Raw genomic sequence first — 22,892 nt, forward strand, 5'->3', positions numbered from 1 at the left:
CTTCCTACAGGGACTAAGATAAATCACTTAGTGGAAAAGCAGTAGAAGACAAAAAAAAAAAACTATGTACAAACCCAGAACCACACAGGCCAGAAAAGTCCTGTAAATAAGAGAACAGGTGGGAGCTGTGTCCCCCAATTAACGGAAGAGAAACTGAATTTATGGTAAGTACAAAAATCTAGTTTTCTCATCTGTATCATTGGGGGGGGGGGGAAGACAGGATTGACCATGGGACGTTACAGAGCAGTCCCCATGGGTGGGCATAACAAGAAACCCTCCCACGAATCGGAACCGCCGTCTGCAAAACTCTACACCCCAGAGAAGCGTCAGAAGACTCAAGGGTGTATACTGCACTGCTGGCCAATCGCAGCGCACAGCTCATAGCCTGGCTATGAGCTGTGCGCTGCGATTGGCCAGCAGTGCAGCAAGGGACACGCCTCCTACAAGAAATCAGTCAGAGGGAGCGCAGACACCGGAGCCTATACCGGGCGAACGGAGCGGCGCCCAGACTTACTAGTAAGTGCAGGGGGACCCCTGGGCGCCGCTCTGCCCACAGGTATAGTTAGTTTTTAGTTTGTAGAGTAGTGAAAGGTCCTCTTTAAGCACTAGATTAAGATTAAGTATCCAACGGAGGACGGAAAGGGGGCACAGCATGCGCTACCCCCTGCAGAAAAGTTCGAACTGCTGAAAGCGAAGCCAAATTCTGCTAAAAAAAATAGAGCTGACAGGGAGCCGAGAGCCAGCCCCAAGTCCATGCCCGACTGCAGGAAAGACAAGAGTCACGGCAAAGAGAAACTAACAGGAAACAGATGCAACTAAAGTATGACTTCCAAATCCAGTGATAGATTCAGGAAGACAACTGCTTTCTGGCACGAATCGTGGTCTGGACCACGGCAAACGAGAAACCCTGAGCCTTTAGTACGGTGGCTTCAACAGCCATGCCGTTAAATGTAGTGACTCTAAATTTGAGTGGAAGATCGTCTCTTGCGACAAGAGGCCTCCAGAAGAGGAAGATGCCGGGGTTAGTCAGCGAGGAGGGTGTCTAGAGATGCATGGCCAATCGGGGGCAAGAATGACAGGCAGACCTTCAGACCTGAACTTCCAGAAGAGATGCGGAATGAGAGAAAGAGGCGGGAACACGTAAGGAGACTTGAACTGACTCCACGGAATCACTAGAGCGTCACCCACCAGGGCCATGGGATTCCTGGACCGCGCGACGAAGTCCTTGACCTTGTGGTTGAAATGAGATCCACGTCTGGCCGACCCCCATCGCTCGCTAATGGCTAGTAAAACCTGCGGGTGAAGAGCCTAATCGCCGGGATCAAGACGCTCCCGGCTGAGGAAGTCAGTGATCCAGTTGTCAACTCTGGGGATGTGAACTGCCGACAGCGCCGGAACATGGTTCTCCGCCCAGCTGAGGATCAGAGATGTTTCTGCCATGGCTGTCAGGCTCTGGGTGCCGCCCTGGTGATCAAGGTACGCTACCGCTGTGGAGTTGTCGGACTAAATTCAAACCCGATGTCCCCGGAGATGGTGGTCCAATGCCGCAGAGAAAGACTAATCGCTCTGAACTCCAGAACATTGATTGAACTGAGGCCACACACCTTAAACTGAGAGGCTTCCCAACACTCTCCCCCCCCCCCCCCCCAAAAAAAAACACCTGAGGCTTGCGCCCGTTGTCAACACCATCCAACAGAGAGGAAGGAAAAAGCAGCCCGATGTCTGCATCTGGGAGACCAACCACCACCTAAGGGCCCAGTGGGTCGGGGCAGAGAGATGTGGAGGCTGGGGAACGGTCCCACCTGGACAGAATGGCTCATTGAAGAGTTCTGATAGGGAACTGCTTTGAAGGCAAAGACCAAGTGACCCAGAGCCCACATGCAGTTACAAATTGGAAGAGGACAGGGCCACAATGGGAGAATCTGAAGACAGAGAGTGGATAGTTTTTTCGGCGGCAAGAGTACCTTGGCTTGAAATGTGTCAAGCACCATGCCCAGATAGGTCAGCAGCTGCGATGGATAAAGACAGGACTTATGCCCGTTCAGGATCCATCTGAAGAGTTCCAGGGTGTCCAGGACTATGCGCAGGCTGTCCACCGTCGCCCGGAATGAAGGACCCTTTACCAGGATGTCATCTAAGTAAGGGATCACCATAATCCCCCTGGCATGAAGCAGGACCATGACCGCCGCCAGAATCCTCGTAAAAGCCCTGGGAGCTGTGGCCTAAACGGGAGGGCCACAAACTGGTAGTGAAAGGGACCCACTGCGAACCAGAGAAATGTTTGATGACTCACGCAGATGGGAACGTGAAGATAAGTGTCCTTGATGTCTATCTAGGACAGGTACTCCCCCGGTTCCATGGACACAATACCTGGAATCTGCGGATCCGAAGGAAGCGGTTGAGGTCCAGAACGGGACGGAGCGTCCCTTGTTTTTTGGGGATCACAAAGAGTTTGGAGTAAAACACTCAAACGGTCTTGCGCAGGAACTGGGACAATAACTCCCTGTATACAGATACATTTTATTGAATAACTCAGTGCCTATAATACATTTTTAATTACATGCAATTACAACAGTATCCAGATCCAGGTGCTGGTGTGAAAACTAGAATATTTTTCATGGGACAACCATTTTAAGGGAAGGGTGCGTTAAAGGGCTTGTTTCATCTTGCCATTACTAATGTAAGGTGAGACAGTCCCGGCCGGGAAGCAGCGCGGTGTTCCAGAGCTAGCTGTTTCAGTAGTTCCCATTGTGGTGCATGAGAGCTATGGAAAAGGCGTAACACAGCGAGCTATACTGTCTCCCTAACTCAGAAACACCATAGCTTGCTGTGCTACGCTGTTTCCGTACCCCTCATGCACCACAATGGGAACTACTGAGACAGGGAGCTCTGGAGCATCGCGCTGCTTCCCGGCCGGGAATGTGTCTCATCTCGCCTTAGTAACGGCAAGATGAGGCAATCTCTTTAACACCTTCACGCATTTTCATGTACATGTACGTGAGGGAATGCGGCTTCTTGCCGCATCCTCATGTGCATGTACAGTACAGACCAAAAGTTTGGAGACACCTTCTCATTCAAAGAGTTTTCTTTATTTTCATGACTATGAAAATTGTAGATTCACACGGAAGGCATCAAAACTATGAATTAACACATGTGGAATTATATACATAACAAAAAAGTGTGAAACAACTGAAAATATGTCATATTCTAGGTTTTTCACAGTAGCCACCTTTTGCTTTGATTACTGCTTTGCACACTCTTGGCATTCTTTTGATGAGCTTCAAGAGGTAGTCACCTGAAATGGTCTTCCAACAGTCTTGAAGGAGTTCCCAGAGATGCTTAGCACTTGTTGGCCCTTTTGCCTTCACTCTGCGGTCCAGCTCACCCCAAACCATCTCGATTGGGTTCAGGTCTGGTGACTGTGGAGGCCAGGTCATCTGGCGCAGCACCCCATCACTCTCCTTCATGGTCAAATAGCCCTTACACAGCCTGGAGGTGTGTTTGGGGTCATTGTCCTGTTGAAAAATAAATGATGGTCCAACTAAACGCAAACCGGATGGAATAGCATGCCGCTGCAAGATGCTGTGGTGGCCATGCTGGTTCAGTATGCCTTCAATTTTGAATAAATCCCCAACAGTGTCACCAGCAAAGCACCATCACACCTCCTCCTCCATGCTTCACGGTGGGAACCAGGCATGTAGAGTCCATCCGTTCACCTTTTCTGCGTCGCACAAAGACACGGTGGTTGGAACCAAAGATCTCAAATTTGGACTCAGACCAAAGCACAGATTTCCACTGGTCTAATGTCCATTCCTTGTGTTCTTTAGCCCAAACAAGTCTCTTCTGCTTGTTGCCTGTCCTTAGCAGTGGTTTCCTAGCAGATCTTCTACCATAAAGGCCTGATTCACACAGTCTCCTCTTAACAGTTGTGCTAGAGATGTGTCTGCTGCTAGAACTCTGGGTGGCATTGACCTGGTCTCTAATCTGAGCTGCTGTTAACCTGCGATTTCTGAGGCTGGTGACTCGGATGAACTTATCCTCCGCAGCAGAGGTGACTCTTGGTCTTCCTTTCCTGGGGCGGTCCGCATGTGAGACAGTTTCTTTGTAGCGCTTGATGGTTTTTGTGACTGCACTTGGGGACACTTTCAAAGTTTTCCCAATTTTTCGGCTGACTGACCTTCATTTCTTAAAGTAATGATGGCCACTCGTTTTTCTTTACTTAGCTGCTTTTTTCTTGCCATAATACAAATTCTCACAGTCTATTCAGTAGGACTATCAGCTGTGTATCCACCCGACTTCTCCACAACGCAACTGATGGTCCCAACCCCATTTATAAGGCAAGAAATCCCACTTATTAAACCTGACAGGGCACACCCGTGAAGTGAAGACCATTTCAGGTGACTACCTCTTGAAGCTCATCAAGAGAATGCCAAGAGTGTGCAAAGCAGTAATCAAAGCAAAAGGTGGCTACTTTGAAGAACCTAGAATATGACATATTTTCAGTTGTTTCACACTTTTTTGTTATGTATATAATTCCACATGTGTTAATTCATAGTTTTGATGCCTTCAGTGTGAATCTACAATTTTCATAGTCATGAAAATAAAGAAAACTCTTTGAATGAGAAGGTGTGTCCAAACTTTTGGTCTGTACTGTACGTGATCGGGCAAGTGCAGCCGTGCCCCTGCTGCATCCGCCGGCATCAGCGTTGACCGCGGCACGTGCTGGGTTTACAGAGGGAGGGGGCTCCCTTTGACACCATCGGCCCCCTGTGCTGCGCTGACAGGGCGCCGATGGTTGCCATGGCAGCCCCGATGCACAGGCATCGGGGCCTGCCAGCTACGGAAGCCCAGGAGATCCAGCCTGCAGGCTGGGTCTCCTAGGCAACTGTCAGCGTCTTACTGTGTAAGGCTACATGCACACGACTGTATGTGTTTTATGGTGTGGGGACGGTGTGAGGACCATGTGGGGGGGTGACCACATTGGGGGTGCAGTAGGGGATGGTGTGAGGCGACCACATGGGGGGTGCAGTAGGGGATGGTGTGAGGCGACCACATGGGGGGTGCAGTAGGGGATGGTGTGAGGCGACCACATGGGGGGTGCAGTAGGCGACGGTGTGAGGCGACCACATGGGGGGTGCAGTAGGGGATGGTGTGAGGCGACCTCGTGGGGGGTGCAGTAGGGGGCCGGTGTGAGGCGACCTCGTGGGGGGTGCAGTAGGGGATGGTGTGAGGCGACCACGTGGGGGGTGCAGTAGGGGGCCGGTGTGAGGCGACCACATGGGGGGTGCAGTAGGGGTCGGTGTGAGGTGACCACATGGGGGGTGCAGTAGGGGACGGTGTGAGGCGACCACGTGGGGGGTGCAGTAGGGGACGGTGTGAGGCGACCACGTGGGGGGTGCAGTAGGGGACGGTGTGAGGCGACCACATGGGGGGTGCAGTAGGGGACGGTGTGAGGCGACCACGTGGGGGGTGCAGTAGGGGACGGTGTGAGGTGACCACGTGGGAGGTGCAGTAGGGGACGGTGTGAGGCGACCACGTGGGGGGGCAGTAGGGGACGGTGTGAGGTGACCACGTGAAGGGGGGGGGGCAGAGCAGGGTCGGACTGGGGGTTCCGGGCCCCAACCCAACATTATCAATAAAGTCTCATATGCTTTGAATCAAAGAAGGGCTGTTGGTGGACGGGCCGGTGTGTGGTGACTATAGGCGTTGCTGAGTGTCGCTTGTCCCCCTCTTGTCACTTTGTTCCCGGTCCCCACGAAACTGAAAAGTTCTCGAAATTCCCTAACAAAACAGGAAAACCACCAGCAGACACCGACTGCTCCCCGTCCGGCCCCGGATGCTGGCGCAGGGAGATGAAGTCACCGGTGGGTGGCGCTCGGGGGCTCTTTATAAAGTGGCGGCGCCGGCTGCTGCGAGTCTCTTGTGTGAGGAGCGGGGCCTCGTGCGGCGCAGCATGGCGGACTACCTGATCAGCGGGGGCACCTCCTACATCCCGGACGACGGCCTCACCGCCCAGCAGCTCTTCGGGGCAGGGGATGGGCTGACATACAAGTGAGTATGGAGTCCTGGGGTGACCCCCTCAATGTCACTGAGGTGCCGGGGGGAGGACCGGACACTGCTGGTGATACAGTGCCCAGTATGAGACCACCTGGGGGTACTACCACACCCAGCATGCCCGCACAGACCACCTGGAGGTGCTATCACCCCCAGCGTGCTCTGTCATCCTCCCTGACAATACTATAGTGCCCTCAGTCTTCCTGGAAGTACTATAAGGCCCAGCATGTAGTACTAGAAGACCCAGCATGACCAGTCAGGTATCTTCAAGGTGCTGGAATGTTCTGGAAGGCCCAGCATGCCAGTCCTGGTGGGGGGGGCTGTAAGGTGTGCCACGCTCTGCCGGGCGCTGTGTGTCCTATGCCATCATCTGCGAATGTCAAACGGTCCTAGTAGATGTCGTGGTACTACAACACCCAGCAGACGTCCCTATGAGAGAAGCTTCTAAGAAACTTCCAGAAGACCCACCACAGCTTAGCTCTGCAGCATCCACACCACCCGAGCGCTCTGGCACTTGTGGTACTACACAGATTTTGTCCATTTGTCGTAGTTCTCACGGCGGAGACCCCTGGATATTGTACAGTGCTTTACACCCCCCACGTGCGTGGTTGCTATGGGCAACAAGGCCAGTACTAATGTCACTGAGACCTCCTTATCCAGGGTTACATAGTAATACATGACGGAGAGAGCCAACATGGCTGCCATTACATCTCTCACAGGGGTTGTCAGTTGTCGCCCAGCTTTCCTTGCATACTGCATGAAAATTGGTTGTATGAGTTTGGAAAAACATGGCTACCGGATTCCACAAACAGCGCCACACCTGTCCACGAGCTGTGTCTGGTATTGCACGTTGGCTCTATTGACATGAATGTAGCTGAGTTTGCAATACCTCAGACAACCTGTGGACAGATGTGGCGCTGTTTTTGGAAAAGCAGCCTTTAAACCGCTTTAAATTTTTACATGCGGACTAGGCCATGTTCTAGGTATTTGGTCAATGACTAATGCTTGATATTTTCTCTTTCTCGCCAGCGACTTTCTTATTCTTCCCGGGTACATAGACTTCACAGCAGATCAGGTGGTGAGTAACGGCCGTAACACTCAAGCGTTGAAAAGACCGCGTCCACACGTGGCTACCAGGAAGGTTTAAAATTCGCGGCCGTGTGAGCTCCCCCTAGTGGTGACTGCAGGCAAAGAAAATGTCATCATTGAAGTCAGCCTGTGCAAGAGATTTGGAAGCGTGGATTCCCATTGGAAACAATAGTGCGCAGATATGACCATGCGTGCAGGCGGATTTCGGCATAGCGGTGCACTGATATCTGGAAAACTTAGGTTGTGTGAACATACCCTTAAGCCCTCCATACGCCATAGTGCATTGTGTTCACCTGATCCTTTTTGCCCCCATCAAGTACACGTTGGGCCGACAGCTACTAAATGTGTACGGCCGCCCTTATAGGCCTCTTTCACACGGGCGTCATGTTTTTTGCCCGGATAAGAGCCGGGTGCTTTGCGGGAAAATGCGCAATTTTCCCGCACGAGTGCAAAACATTGTCATGTGTTTTGCACTCGCGTGAGAAAAATCACGCATGTTTGGTACCCAAACCCGAACTTCTTCACAGAAGTTCGGGCTTGGGATTGATTTTCTGAAGATTGTATTATTTTCCCTTATAACATGGTTATAAGGGAAAATAATAGCATTCTGACTACAGAATACATTAGTATAATAGTGCTGGAAGGGTAGAAAAAATTAAAAAGTTAAGTCACCTTATCCCCTTGTTCTCGTAGTTCGTTCCCGGTCTGTTCTTTGCTAGCTGTGGGCTTGGGCTGAATGACCTGTGGTGACGTCAGATCACATGCTCCAATCACATGGTCCATCACCATGGTGATGGAGCATGTGATCTGACGTCATCAAAGGTCCTTTAGCCCAAGCCCACAGCTAGCAAAGAACAGACCGGGAACGAACTACGCGAACAAGAGGATAAGGTGAGTTTAACTTTTTTATTTTTTTAACCCTTCCAGCACTATTATACTAATGTATTCTGTAGTCAGAATGCTATTATTTTCCCTTATAACCATGTTATAAGGGAAAATAATACAGTGAATAGACTGTCACCTAGAACCCATGCGTGAAAATCGCACCGCATCCGCACTTGCTTGCGGATGCTTGCGATTTTCACGCAACCCTATTCACTTCTATGGGGCCTGCGTTGCGTGGATTATCGCACCGCAACGCACAAAGAGGAGCATGCTGCGATTTTCACGCAACGCATAAGTGATGCGTGAAAATCACCGCTCATGTGAACAGCCCCATAGAAATGAATGGGTCAGGATTCAGTGCGGGTGCAATGCGTTCAACTCACGCATCGCACCCGCGCGGAATACTCGCTCGTGTGAAAGGGGCCTTAGAGTTCAGTGTGAGTTGTATAAAACCAACCATAGACTGTGAGCTCCCCCTAGTGGTGGCTGCTGGCAGACAACGTTAGCATTGATCTCAGTCTGTGCAGGAGATTTGGAACTATGTATCAGAAAAGTGGAACTCTGACATCTATGAAGTTATATATATATATCATATTTTTTTATTTTTTTTATGGGTCCGAATCTGCTCCAATTGCTCTGCTAGATTTATTTCAGGCCGGCCGCTCATGGATGTGGCATTTCTATGGGGGCGTTCTTTCTGTAGTAACTCTATGGCCTCTTTCACACGGGGGCGAGAATTCCCCGCAGGTGCAATGCGTGAGGTGAACGCATTGCACCCGCACTGAATCCGGACCCATTCATTTCTACGGGGCTGTGCAAATGAGCGGTGATTTTCACGCTGCGTTGCGTGAAAATCGCAGCATGCTCTATTTTGTGCGTTTTTCATGTAACGCAGGCCCCATAGAAGTGAATGGGGCTGCGTGAAAATTGCAAGCATCCACAAGCAAGTGCGGATGCGGTGCGATTTTCATGCACGGTTGCTAGGAGACGATCAGGATGGGAACCCGATCATTATTATTTTCCCTTATAACATGTTATAAGGGAAAATAATAGCATTCTGAATACAGAATGCTTAGTAAAATAGGGCTGGAGGATATATATATATATATATATATATATATATATATATATATATATATATATATATATATATATATATATATATATATATATATATATATATATATATATAATCTCCTCATCCACTTGTTCGCGCAGCATCTCTTCTTTCTTCTTCTTTGAGGAAAAGGACCTGTGGTGACGTCACTGTGCTCATCACATGGTGATGGATCATGTGATGAGTGCAGTGATGTCATCAAAGGTCCTTTACCCAGGTCCTGAAGAAAGAAGAGAAGCCGGGTTGTGCGAACAAGTGGATTAAGGCGAGTCAATTTATTTTTTATTTTTTTCGAACCCCTCCAGCGCTATTGTACTATGCATTGTGTATTCAGAATGCTATTATTTTCCCTTATAACCATGTTATAATAATTACATCTACACAACTTTGAACCCGCACATTCAGTTTTTTAATCACACACGTGCAAAACGCATTGCACACGCGATAAAAACTGAACAATGGAACGCAATTGCGTACCTACTCGCGCGGGTTTGCCGCAATGCACCCGGGACGCATCCTGAACCAAAATGTGACGCCTGTTTTAAAGAGGCCTATCCCTTTCACAGCGCAGGGTGCATGTTCCCTTTTTGCTGTAGGTGTCTCCTTATTAAAGTTGAGGGGACATTCTTTCTGCTACAATTATATCCCTGTCACAGCTGGGAGGGGGGGCCTGGAGGCAGTTGAAGGATGGGACTGAGTGTGTGCGACCACCTTAGCGAGGTGGACAGAGAAATAAGGGAAAGAACAGAATAAGTGGCGCTATACAGATACATTTTATTGAATAACTGAGTAGCTATAATACATTTTTAATTACATGCAATTACAAAAGTATTCAGAGCCAGGTGCTGGTTTGTAAAATGTAGAATATTTTTCATGAGACGACCCCTTTAACGATAGGCGTTCGCCTTTCGGACGTTCAGTTTGTGCAGGCTTTCCCATTTAGAATATCGGACACCGCTGTGCCACTTCTGCGTCCTGTATCCCGTTAGGTTTGACCAGTTACACTTGTTTTGCAAGATCGCCCGTTAATTAATACTTTTTTTCTTGCAGGACCTCACCTCTGCCCTGACCAAGAAATTAACCATTAAAACCCCGCTAGTGTCGTCCCCAATGGATACAGTAACAGAAGCAAACATGGCCATCGCTATGGCGGTAAGGAAAAACTTTTTTTTTTTTTTGTCTTTTTGTATATATAATTTTTTTAAATTTAAGTTTATATATTTATTTTCCTCCCCCCCCCCCCCCCCTTTTTTTTTTCTTGTTTAGCTGACTGGTGGCATTGGAGTCATACATCACAACTGCACCCCTGAGTTCCAAGCTAATGAAGTCCGAAAAGTGAAAGTGAGTCTCCTCCTGCTCCTTCTTTACATAAGAAATAATTCCGGCAGCTGACGTCTTGCATCCACTCTCCTTAGAAATACGAGCAAGGATTCATTACCGATCCTGTGGTGCTGAGCCCCACGCATCGGGTACGAGACGTGTTTGAGGCGAAGGCCCGGCATGGCTTTTGTGGGATCCCTATCACAGACAATGGGAAGATGGGGAGTAAACTAGTGGGAATCATATCCTCCAGGGATATTGACTTCCTTAAACCGGAGGAGCACGACGTGCCCCTGAGCGAGGTGAGTGCTGGGGCTATGCTCCATAACGGCGGCCCTTTTTCTGTTTACTTTCTGATATTGTAGTTCTCATATATTCCCTTTTTATGATCAGATCATGACCAGAAGGGAAGATCTGGTCGTCGCTACGGCCGGCGTCACACTGAAAGAAGCAAACGAAATCCTCCAGAGAAGTAAAAAAGGTACATGGGTTAAAGAAGTAACAGCGCCACATATCAGTCCACAGGTTGTGTGTGATACTGCAGCTCGGTCCCATTCATTTTTATGGGGCTGAACTGCAATACCAGTCGCGTCCTGTGCAGCAGGTGTGGTGCAGTTTTTGGAAGACTGTTGGTCCCCTTCTGCAGATTTAATGTGATTATTTTTATTTTATTTTTTCATTGGTTTCAGGCAAATTGCCGATCGTTAACCAGAATGATGAGCTTGTGGCCATTATTGCTCGGACAGACCTGAAGAAGAACAGGGACTACCCACTGGCTTCTAAGGATTCCAAGAAACAGCTGCTCTGCGGCGCCGCCATAGGAACCCATGAGGATGATAAATATCGTCTGGATCTTCTTGTGCAGGCCGGAGTGGACGCAGTGGTCTTGGTGCGTCTTGAATTGTGTTGCTTGTTTTGTTTTTTTTCCACCCTGTGCCAATTTTTTTCTTTTTCTTTTTTGGAGACCTTATTGGTTTTCTCATTATAGTCGTCTGCTGTTGACAGATCTATTTCTTGTGACTTGTTTAGCAGGAGATAGCGTTGTCTTAATCACTCAGAACCTCACATTTGCCCTGACAACCACTTTGCTATCAATTTTAGAAAATAAAAATCACATTTTGACATCTAGAAACTGTCAACAACCTGCTAGTTGACAGCTCTGTTTCTTGCTTAGTAGAGCACAGTGTTATCTTAATCACTCAGAATCGCTCATTTAAGGGGTTATCCCATCTTAGACAATGGGGGCATATCCCTAGGATATGCCTCCATTGTCTGATAGGTGCGGGTCCCACCTCTGGGACCCGCACCTACAAGGAGAACTGAGCCGGGGAGAGTTGTGACTGGAGGACCCCGGGGTCCGTCCACCACAGGCGCAGCTCCCCGCCTCTCCCATTGAAGTGAATGGGAGTGCATGTGCGGCCACTGCTCCCATTTATTTATATGGGGCTGACGGAAATAGCCGAGCCGGGTATTTTTGGCGGCTCCATAGATATGAATGGAGGGTGACTGCGCATGCGCGGTGCGCCCTTCTCAACTTTCTCCGCTCTGTTCTCCCTGTAGGTGCGGGTCCCAGAGGTGGGACCCGCACCTATCAGACTATGGGGGCATATCCGAGTGATATGCCCCCATTGTCTAAGATGGGATAACCCCTTTAACTCCAGGCAGCTGGAAGTTGTAGTCTCACTTCAGCTGGAGTGCCAGTCTAGATTGCTGACCCCTGAATTGGAACGTTGGGGTGTCCATATAAAGGTGTTCACACAAGCGTCAATGTCTGTTGGCAGAAGCCAGCCTGCTTGTTGACAGTTTCCAAGTTTACAATGTATCATGCTGTGTGTTTGTTTTTTTTTGTTATTGTTTTTCCTTTTCATTGTTGTTTTCTTTTGAATTTTAGGATTCTTCTCAAGGAAACTCCATATATCAGATAAATATGATCAAGTACATCAAAGAGAAGTATGAAGATCTCCAGGTGATCGCAGGAAACGGTAAATGTTCTTGGTGCCTGTACTCGTACAGATGTATGGAGTGAGATCCGACGGATCATTTTAAAGGGTAGCTGTCCCTTTAAAATGATCTAAGATACCCTAGGAGAGGTAACAAGAGGGTGCAGCTTCCCTTGTTCTATCGTGCAGCAGAGTCGTCGTCCCCCCCCCCCCCCCGAACGCTGGACTTCCCGGCGTATTTGAAGTGTTGGCATCTTGTATAAATAGCCAATGACACTGCTGCACGTGGAATGTGACTCTGAGCCGGTTTGACAGTCAGTGACAAGTGGCGACCCCCATAGCGTTATCTCAGAAATATCTTTATAACTCGCAACCCAAATACCTACATGTGCATGAGGCCTTACACGACCGTTGTTCTGGTCCGCATCCGAGCCGCAGTGTTTGCGGCTCAGGTGCGGACCCATTCACTTCAATGGGGCCACAAAAGATGCGGACAGCACTCCGTGTGCTGTCTGCATCCGTTGCTCCGTTCCGTGGCCCCACAAAAAAAAAATAGAACATGTCCTATTCTTGTCCGTTTTGCAGATGATAATGGGCATTCCTACAATGGGCCCCCGATTCCGTTCCACAAATTGCCGAAGGCACACGGGCAGCTTCCGTGATTTGCGGACTGCAAAAAAACTGAACGGTCGTGTGCATGAGGCCTAAGAGGAAGAAAACAGAGCTTTGTGCCATACAACTCTGTCCTGCCCCCTGGTGGCAGAGTGTGGAATAACTGTCCGGTGCTATTGTGATGGATTTGTAACGTGTTCTCTTGTATTTCCAGTGGTCACCGCCGCACAAGCAAAGAACTTGATTGACGCTGGAGCTGATGCACTGAGGGTGGGAATGGGAAGTGGATCCATCTGCATAACGCAAGAAGGTAAAAGAGCCAGTCCCTGAGATGTCTGCCTCTGGTCGCTGGTGTTGGTGCACGTTCTATTTGCTGGAGGGGCGGAGGTTTTAGACACTTACTTTGGATGATGGTGTGATTGCAGAGCAGATCCCCCTTATGTGGCTAGATGGAAGCTGCATCCATGGGAAAAAATGGCATTTGTCGCAATTTATTTACATGGCAAAATGATAAAATACTGCCTTTTTTCATGTGTACTGGCATCTAGTGACCAAAGAGGCTACAGAGCAGGCTAGTGGAGACCACCTCCTCCAAAATATGTATGGCCGGGCCTATCGCACTGCCTCCGATAAGATGCAAAAAGGGAATAGTGTAGAGAATAGATGCGGAGTGAGGAGGTGGTTTATCTGAGCATTTTATTGGGAAGATTAGTGATGTCATTCAGGGGGTGGTATTTTCTTGGGAGGACTAGTGATGTCACTGAGGTGGAAGCATTCTCTAGGGAGGGCTAGAGAGTGTCACAGCGAGGGGGCAGCTTTATTTGGGGGAGGGATAGGTATGTCACAGAGGGGGTGGGCCGTGTAATACCGAATGGGAGGAATTAGGTGGGTTTATTTTGGGAGGGCTAGTGATGTCATTGAAGGGGAGGGATTATTTTGGGAGGACTACTGATGTCATTAAAGGGGAAGGTTTATGTTGGGAAGGCTAGGAATGTCACAGCGAGGAGGCAGCTTTCGTTGGGGGAGAGAAAAGGATATTTATGAGGGATGGGAATTATTTTGGGAGAACTAGTGATGTCACAGTGAGGAGGTAGTTTTCTCTTAGAAGGGCTAGCCATCACAGTGATAGGAGGCATTATCTGAGAGGCTGGTGATGTCACAGTGAGAAGGTGGGGCTATTAGGGAAGGGCTGATGTGATGTCACCACCCTTCTCAGCTTTCAGCCTTCGTATACCATTCTTACAGTGGTACACATAATACAGAATAAATTGATATAAAAGCCACACACTAATATAACTTTTTAGGGGTATTGCATGAAAGTCTCTGAACCTTTTTCCAGTTCTTGAGTGACTGTGTCCCTGGGGGTCTTTGTGGGGACTATTGCTGTGTCTGAAAGTGATGCACCAGATTGTTTAACGGGCCATGGGGGGGGGGGGGGTCGAATTCTCTTGTCATGTGTTGCTGTGCTCGCTGCTGCTGCCCCCACTACAGGGTCTCTGCTGCTGAATGATTTCATTTTATTTATCTTCTCTGTTTAGCTGCTCCAACGATCCCTCCAGACCTAAAGTCTCACAGCCCCAAATGCCCCTCTAGTGTGACAGGCTCCTATAGTAAGTCACAGGTTTGTCTGGCCTGAGCCCCGAGGTAGCGCCCTGCTTGACTGATTGGTAGTTCTACATGCACTTGGGGTTTTGCGGCTTTGGGGGACTGGTTGAATGTCTTGAGGGTGGGAGGTGTTTATAGAGAAAGCAGGGTTCCTACGGTATATTCTAGATAATGCTACTACCCAATATTTGAGATTCTTCCTCCCAGTAGTTTTTGTCTTAATAGCTTCCTCTCTCAAAGACTCCAAACCTTTCAGCTCTAATTGGGGCGACCACTTCCAAGCTACATTTCTCCTTCTCTTTTGTCAGCACTATGGCAATTTGACATTTATTATACTGCAGAGCTGCATTTACAATTCTGCAATCAGTCAGTGGGAATAATGAGCAAGTTTGTAACGAGGACTCATCCCGAACATCTAAGTTGGAAATGAGTGTACAGTGCTTGATGTCAGGCCATCACTTCCCAAAATGGAATTGGCCAGAGAAAAATATGCGCAGACACAACAAGTAGGGGGGTGTCTGGGACTTTCAGGCCTTCAGATTAGTGAATGCAATTAATGAAGTGTAAAAAGAATATAAGTAATGTATGTACACGGTGAGTGCAGCTCTGGAGTGTAATACAGGATGTAACTCAGGATCAGTACAGGATAAGTAATGTAATGTATGTACACAGTGACTGCACCAGCAGAATAGTGAGTGCAGCTCTGGAGTATAATACAGGATGTAATTCAGGATCAGTACAGGATAAGTAATGTAATGTATGTACACAGTGACTGCACCAGCAGAATAGTGAGTGCAGCTCTGGAGTATAATACAGGATGTAACTCAGGATCAGTACAGGATAAGTAATGTAATGTATGTACACAGTGACTGCACCAGCAGAATAGTGAGTGCAGCTCTGGAGTGTAATACAGGATGTAACTCAGGATCAGTACAGGATAAGTAATGACATTTTTACAGGAGGAATCCTTGTTTTGTTTCTCCTCCACCTCTGAACCCTGCTTTTTGGGGAAATGCTTGCACCCCCCTAACTCCCTGGCACAAGTACTTGGGACTTAGTTGTGACACTTAATCTCCCCCAACAGCTGTTGTCAGTGAGATGTGACGGGCTGCTCTCTTAATAAGGAAGGGGGGGGGGGGGTAGCCTCTGTGTTGACATAGCAGGCGCATGTGGTTCCAGGGTTGCCAGTCCGACCTCATGGTATTTTATATAAATCTTTGCCTGCCTGTCACTGACACCTTTGTTTTGGGACATGGACCACTGCCTTGTGTTATGCCGGTTTGCATTTACAGGAGCACGAGAATTCCAGAAAATTGTCATCAATCCTTCATAGATTTTTATTGTTTCTTGTCATTTGTCAATGTCTCTGCACCTGGATTACTAATCCTGCATGTGTTCATGTCACTACATTCGAGGTCGCCATGTTGTGGCCTGAAACGTAAAGAGTCTTGTGTCCAAAAATCATCAATTCCAGCATTCCCAGGGTGGTTTAGCACAAGACTCCATACCCTTTTAGGCCATCATCCTTGGATCAGTCAACCAATGTTCTCATAGCCAGGAGATACAGGTCCGGTCCTTTTAATTGGTCATGCTGTCTTTTTGTGGTAGGACATTCCAGCTTCACTGCTGTAACTGTAAAGAATCCTTTCCCATATTGACAGCTAATGGCCGTCCAATCCCCATTGATGCTATTTTACCATTGTAATCGGCTGACCGGGTCTTGATTGACAATGTATAGATCGCACACCACAGCCAGTAGCAGATGGTCATTAGTATGAGGGATCTCTACTATTCTGCTGCTAATACATTCATGTGTTGTTCCTGCAGTCTTGGCGTGTGGGAGGCCTCAGGCCACGGCTGTGTACAAAGTTTCCGAATACGCAAGAAGGTTTGGGGTGCCGGTCATTGCCGACGGTGGGATTCAGACAGTTGGACACATTGCAAAGGCGCTGGCCCTCGGTGCCTCCACAGGTAAATCACCTCTTCATGGATAATGTGCATGTGAAAGGGGGTGAAAACTTTTGCAAGGTTGCGCACGGAGATCTTTGTGCTGATGCCATTAACTCCTGTAAGTTCCCTCCATAAATAATGAGGTCAGTAGTCCTGTATTGAGTACCATTTGCATGGACGGGTCCCTAATCAGCCATGTTTGTTGGAAGCTCTGCTCCCATCATGCCATTAGACCAATCTGATATTCTTCAGCCATTGACCTGCCAACAGCTTGAAAGCCGGATTTGTGCTCTGCGATTGTCACTAAATCTCTCCCCTCCGCATTTTTGGAAGAGTAAGAGCAAAGATCTACAGGGGGCAATGATGAGCACAAGCTTAAAGGCGTTGTCCATGAATATCTGATTGGCGGCACCCTCGACAACCCGCATCCCTGACAATTAGCCGATTCAGAGTAGCGCTGGAATTCCGCACCGGTACTATGCAGTGAATGGGAGCCGCGCTGCAGTAACTCGCTCCTTCCACTCCAGAATAGACAGAGCTGTGTAGTGCAGGGGTGTCGGGGTGCTGCCATTCTGATATAGATGGCCTATCCTGATGATAGGCCACCAGTAGTAAAGCCCTGGACAACCCCTTTAAGCTCTTCCTATCATGGAGCTGTAATGGAAACCAGGGCTGTATCATGAGGCATGATGGGAGTAGATAATTTGTTTCCAGGACTACAACCCAGCTTCTACTTTTTGGTTTGCAGTGATGATGGGCTCCTTGTTGGCAGCGACCACAGAAGCTCCAGGTGAATATTTCTTCTCGGATGGCATACGGCTGAAGAAGTACCGCGGTATGGGCTCACTGGACGCCATGGACAAGAACGTGAGCAGCCAAAAGAGATATTTCAGGTGCATTTTGGTTCCAGAATCTCCACCCCTGGCATGTGGTGCTCTGTATCCTATGGGCTATATATATCACATCAATGTTTCTTATTTCAGTGAGGCGGATAAGATTAAAGTGGCCCAGGGTGTGTCCGGTGCTGTACAGGACAAAGGATCCATTCACAAGTTTATCCCATATTTGATTGCTGGCATCCAGCATTCCTGCCAGGACATAGGCGCAAAAAGTTTAATGCAAGTCAGGTAAGTAGTCAGTGTTACTTCACTGGGAGGTTGGTCTTGCAGAGAACCGGATATCTGGACACAACCGCAACCACTAATTGGCTCCTGTAGGGGGGCCTTTATTGTATGCACTTATATATAGCGCTACTATATTCTGCAGCGCTTTACAGACATTAGCAACCAATTGTCCCCAATGAGGCTCACAATCTAAGGTCCCTATCAATATGTCCTTGGAGTGTGGGAGGAAAGGAAACCCACGCAAACACAGGTAGAACATACAAACTCCATGCAGATGTTGCCCTTGGTCAGATTCGAACCTAGGACCCCAGCGCTGCAAGGCACATGTGCTAACCACTGAGCCACCCATTTGAGAATATTGGGGTAAAAATGGGGTGCAGGCTGCTCATTACCACTAGGAGGCTGGGGGGGCACTGATACATCATGTAAATTGTCAGCTTCTGCTTTTCTCCAGGGCGATGATGTATTCCGGTGAGCTCAAGTTTGAGAAGAGAACCAGGTCTGCTCAGGTGGAGGGAGGCGTCCATGGTCTTCACTCGTAAGTCTTGTGTGCTTTACAGCTATTGACATGACTGCAGACTGCTTACACTAGTCCTGTGGACCTTTAAAATGACATTGTCCACTGTAAAACTCGCATCAGATTTAAAAAAAATTAGACTGGGTGCAGATTTCAGGGACATCTGATTTAAGAATTTACAGGCTCGGTCACATCATAATAAAGGGGCCTGACGACCTATTTTGTGATGTGCACAGCAATATAAGTGACATCTTCATATATTTTAGCGCAGTCTTTTCAGCGAGTGTACATCGCTCCCCTCCGGGACATGGCCGCTGATGGAGGAGCACATTAGTCATTAGCTGCTTCCTTAGAATAACATGGAACATAGAGCATGTGCAGTGTTATTTACAGGAGGCTGTTGGACAGCTCTGGTCATGAGTGCCATACAGTCGGTAAAGAAACTGTACTGAAACGAGAGGGCAGTACTTGTGATATGAGGACTTATCTGAGTAAGGCTAACTTTAGAGAAGCGTGTCCACTGCAGGGAACGCACATCGTGTGGGAGCGTGATTTCCCGTTACGGACACTGCTAGTTTCACAGGACCGCACAGCCTTAGGGCTCATGCTCACAGACGGATGACGTCTGTGTGCATTCTGTATTTTGCGGAACAGTGCTATCCTTGTCTGTGATGCAGACAATAATAGGACATCTTGAATATAATTATATTTTAGCGGCTCACCACCTTGTCTGTTCTGAATAAGGTGCTCTGCCTGTATGACCCTCTCATTATAGACAGGCACTCTTCATTTGGAACCATCCAGGGACATAAGTGTCTGTTAGGGCTGCACGATATGGGAATTTTGTGCGATTGCGATTAGGGCCCTAAAAATTGCGATAACGATATGCGATGCAATATTTTAAGGGAATTGTGCTAGAGGTCTAGTTGCTTGGATTTTCCCATATGAGCCGCTGACGCGGCTGGGTATGACATAGTTATGTGGGGGGATCTGTGGCGGACGCTGTTATGTGGGGGGGGGGGGGAGATCTGTGGCGGACGCTGTTATGGGGGGGGGGGGATCTGTGGCGGACGCTGTTATGTGGGGGGGGGGATCTGTGGCGGACGCTGTTATGTGGGGGGGGGGGATCTGTGGCGGACGCTGTTATGTGGGGGGGGGGGGGGATCTGTGGCGGACGCTGTTATGTGGGGGGGATCTGTGGCGGACGCTGTTATGTGGGGGGGGGGATCTGTGGCGGACGCTGTTATGTGGGGGGGGGGGGATCTGTGGCGGACGCTGTTATGTGGGGGGGGATCTGTGGCGGACGCTGTTATGTGGGGGGGATCTGTGGCGGACGCTGTTATGTGGGGGGGGGGGGATCTGTGGCGGACGCTGTTATGTGGGGGGGGGATCTGTGGCGGACGCTGTTATGTGGGGGGGGATCTGTGGCGGACGCTGTTATGTGGGGGGGGGATCTGTGGCGGACGCTGTTATGTGGGGGGGGGATCTGTGGCGGACGCTGTTATGTGGGGGGGGATCTGTGGCGGACGCTGTTATGTGGGGGGGGATCTGTGGCGGACGCTGTTATGTGGGGGGGGATCTGTGGCGGACGCTGTTATGTGGGGGGGGGGATCTGTGGCGGACGCTGTTATGTGGGGGGGGGGGATCTGTGGCGGACGCTGTTATGTGGGGGGGGGGATCTGTGGCGGACGCTGTTATGTGGGGGGGGATCTGTGGCGGACGCTGTTATGTGGGGGGGGATCTGTGGCGGACGCTGTTATGTGGGGGGGGATCTGTGGCGGACGCTGTTATGTGGGGGGGGATCTGTGGCGGACGCTGTTATGTGGGGGGGGATCTGTGGCGGACGCTGTTATGTGGGGGGGATCTGTGGCGGACGCTGTTATGTGGGGGGGATCTGTGGCGGACGCTGTTATGTGGGGGGGGATCTGTGGCGGACGCTGTTATGTGGGGGGGATCTGTGGCGGACGCTGTTATGTGGGGGGGATCTGTGGCGGACGCTGTTATGTGGGGGGGATCTGTGGCGGACGCTGTTATGTGGGGGGGGATCTGTGGCGGACGCTGTTATGTGGGGGGGATCTGTGGCGGACGCTGTTATGTGGGGGGGATCTGTGGCGGACGCTGTTATGTGGGGGGGATCTGTGGCGGACGCTGTTATGTGGGGGGGGATCTGTGGCGGACGCTGTTATGTGGGGGGGATCTGTGGCGGACGCTGTTATGTGGGGGGGATCTGTGGCGGACGCTGTTATGTGGGGGGGATCTGTGGCGGACGCTGTTATGTGGGGGGGATCTGTGGCGGACGCTGTTATGTGGGGGGGGATCTGTGGCGGACGCTGTTATGTGGGGGGGGATCTGTGGCGGACGCTGTTATGTGGGGGGGGATCTGTGGCGGACGCTGTTATGTGGGGGGGGGGGGGGATCTGTGGCGGACGCTGTTATGTGGGGTGGGGGTGGGGGGGGGGAGATCTGTGGCGGACGCTGTTATGTGGGGGGGGGGGATCTGTGGCGGACGCTGTTATGTGGGGGGGGGGGATCTGTGGCGGACGCTGTTATGTGGGGGGGGGGGGATCTGTGGCGGACGCTGTTATGTGGGGGGGGGGATCTGTGGCGGACGCTGTTATGTGGGGGGGGGGGGATCTGTGGCGGACGCTGTTATGTGGGGGGGGATCTGTGGCGGACGCTGTTATGTGGGGGGGATCTGTGGCGGACGCTGTTATGTGGGGGGGGATCTGTGGCGGACGCTGTTATGTGGGGGGGGATCTGTGGCGGACGCTGTTATGTGGGGGGGGATCTGTGGCGGACGCTGTTATGTGGGGGGGGGGGGAGATCTGTGGCGGACGCTGTTATGTGGGGGGATCTGTGGAGGACACTTATGGGGGACTTGTGGATGGCACTGTTATAGGGGATGTGTGCTATGACACATAGGGCCTTTAAGGGGGCCAGCATAAGACACACATATAGCATCTTATGCTGGTCCCCCTCATTGCCCTATGTGTCCTAAACTGCAATAAACATAACTGGCTGTGTGTGTGTGAAGTATTTTACTACTGTGTGAAACAAGCTCTCTCCTATTGGGAAAATGGCCAGCCTCTGTATCTGTACTCACTGTCACAGTACTATGAATGCACTGCAGTGAGCAGGCAGGCCGGCCGGCGCGTGACTGACATCACTTAGTAACGCTCCTCGCACTTCAGGAAGCAGGAGCGTTACTAAGTGACGTCAGTCACGCGCCGGCCGGCCTGCTCACTGCCGTTCGTTGCAGTGCATTCATCGTAATGAGTACAGAGGCTGGCTATTTTATCAATAGGAGTCAGAGAGAGCTTGTTTCACACAGTAGTAAAATACTTTACACAAAAAGCCAGTTATGTGCGCGGGGCCCCTTCATACATAATCGCGGCATTTTCAGGTCGGCCATATCGCATTTGGCGATTAGATTATTTTTTTGATATATCGTGCAGCCCTAGTGTCTGTAAATATATATATATATTATTACACAATACCTAGAGATACAGTATCAGTAAACATAAAACTGGTAAAAGAAACACACAAGGGGCATTTTTGTATATATTGGCCTCATAGGAACATCACTGAATACATTTCCAACCCAAACCTGGTGTGAGCAGCCCATACGTTCAGCTCGATGTTGCAGGTAAAGTAAGGGCAGCTTTTCTAGTCAGTCCGGCTTTGTACAAATTTATTTTTTCTCTTTAACAATATAATTCATGACGGGTAAAGTGGTTTGCAGATGTGATGTGCGTCACTGCTGGGCAGGGTCAGAACCCATCAGTGTGTCTAGGGCAGCCATATAACTCTCAGTGCTGCATGTGAGGGTTATTTTTAATGCAAAATGCCACTTCCAGGAATTCCTACAAAAACATCACTAATACAGGAAGCAAAGTAATGCCAAGGTGACACCAGACTCAGACCTTGATGCCATATGGCACTATGTAGTATACCTTTAAAGGGGATAACTTTTGTTGGAGTCCCAGCAGTCAGTCCCCACTGATCACAATGGGGGTCCCATGTCCCCTTGTTGAATTACACAGGGGTCGAGTGTGGCACTAGAGCCCCACTGATCTCTAGGGGACCACTGGAGGTATCTGAGCCCTGTGCTATTGACTATAAATGGTGCAGTGGAGCTCATGCTCAGCTGCCCTTCTAGTCAAATGGGGGCATGGGACCCCCGTTCTTGTAAGCATTAGAGGCCAGACCTCTGCCCGTTATTTGTAGGGAATAACTTCTTCCTGACATCTCTTTAAATGTTAAAGGAACACTAAAGAGAATCCATGTGCAATGCTTCACCCCCTGCACTAGGGCAGCAATTTAACCCTCTCTAGTGAACCAGTCATCCGTACGAATCATTGTAACTCTCCGCTTTCTTCCAGATATGAAAAGAGACTCTTCTAAAGTTGCCGAGCCTCATCGTCTGCCACCGTCCACAGCACAGAATGTAGCCTCTGCCCGAATCGCATGTCCTCTGCTGTGGAGATCATCACAGCTGCCTTTTCGACCCTGTGTTCATAGCAAGGGATTCTGGGAAATACTGTTCATTGTCCTCACTACTGCGTCTGGAGTTTTGCAATAAAAATGTAAAATCTTCTGCGACCGGCTCCTGAACCATAAGTACAATTAATTGAACAGAGCGCTTGGGTTAAAAAAAAAAAATTCTAAAGAAGGGTCGG

At 49.6% G+C, this 22,892-nt stretch overlaps 1 protein-coding gene across 2 annotated transcripts; it reads left to right on the forward strand.

Moving 5' to 3' along the window:
* The first annotated feature begins 5,882 nt into the window (after positions 1 to 5,882).
* On the forward strand, positions 5,883 to 22,810 carry IMPDH2 (inosine monophosphate dehydrogenase 2). 2 transcript variants are annotated; one of them, XM_044301208.1, is made up of 15 exons: positions 5,883 to 6,051; positions 7,084 to 7,132; positions 10,196 to 10,297; positions 10,412 to 10,486; positions 10,561 to 10,767; positions 10,859 to 10,946; positions 11,155 to 11,354; positions 12,357 to 12,447; positions 13,232 to 13,327; positions 14,556 to 14,627; positions 16,450 to 16,593; positions 17,321 to 17,465; positions 17,556 to 17,699; positions 18,151 to 18,234; positions 22,596 to 22,810. In XM_044301208.1, the coding sequence occupies exons 1-15, from the start codon at positions 5,954 to 5,956 to the stop codon at positions 22,615 to 22,617; spliced, it is 1,617 nt and encodes a 538-aa protein (XP_044157143.1). In that variant the 5' UTR covers positions 5,883 to 5,953; the 3' UTR covers positions 22,618 to 22,810. The 2 variants fall into 2 exon arrangements, with proteins under 2 accessions (XP_044157143.1, XP_044157144.1); XM_044301209.1 differs by lacking the exon at positions 14,556 to 14,627 and having other exon boundaries at positions 5,885 to 6,051.
* The last annotated feature ends 82 nt before the right edge of the window (positions 22,811 to 22,892 follow it).

This window comes from Bufo gargarizans, chromosome 7 (assembly GCF_014858855.1).
Source record: "Bufo gargarizans isolate SCDJY-AF-19 chromosome 7, ASM1485885v1, whole genome shotgun sequence".
Taxonomy (NCBI): Eukaryota; Metazoa; Chordata; class Amphibia; order Anura; family Bufonidae; genus Bufo; species Bufo gargarizans.

Bases quoted from the DNA above. Each gene is read 5' to 3' on its own strand.
- IMPDH2 (XM_044301208.1), top strand. From the start codon at position 5,954: ATGGCGGACTACCTGATCAGCGGGGGCACCTCCTACATCCCGGACGAC. The intron at 10,487-10,560 runs GTGAGTCTCCTC...CACTCTCCTTAG, and splicing joins ATGAAGTCCGAAAAGTGAAA to AAATACGAGCAAGGATTCAT. The intron at 17,700-18,150 runs GTAAGTAGTCAG...GCTTTTCTCCAG, and splicing joins AAAAGTTTAATGCAAGTCAG to GGCGATGATGTATTCCGGTG.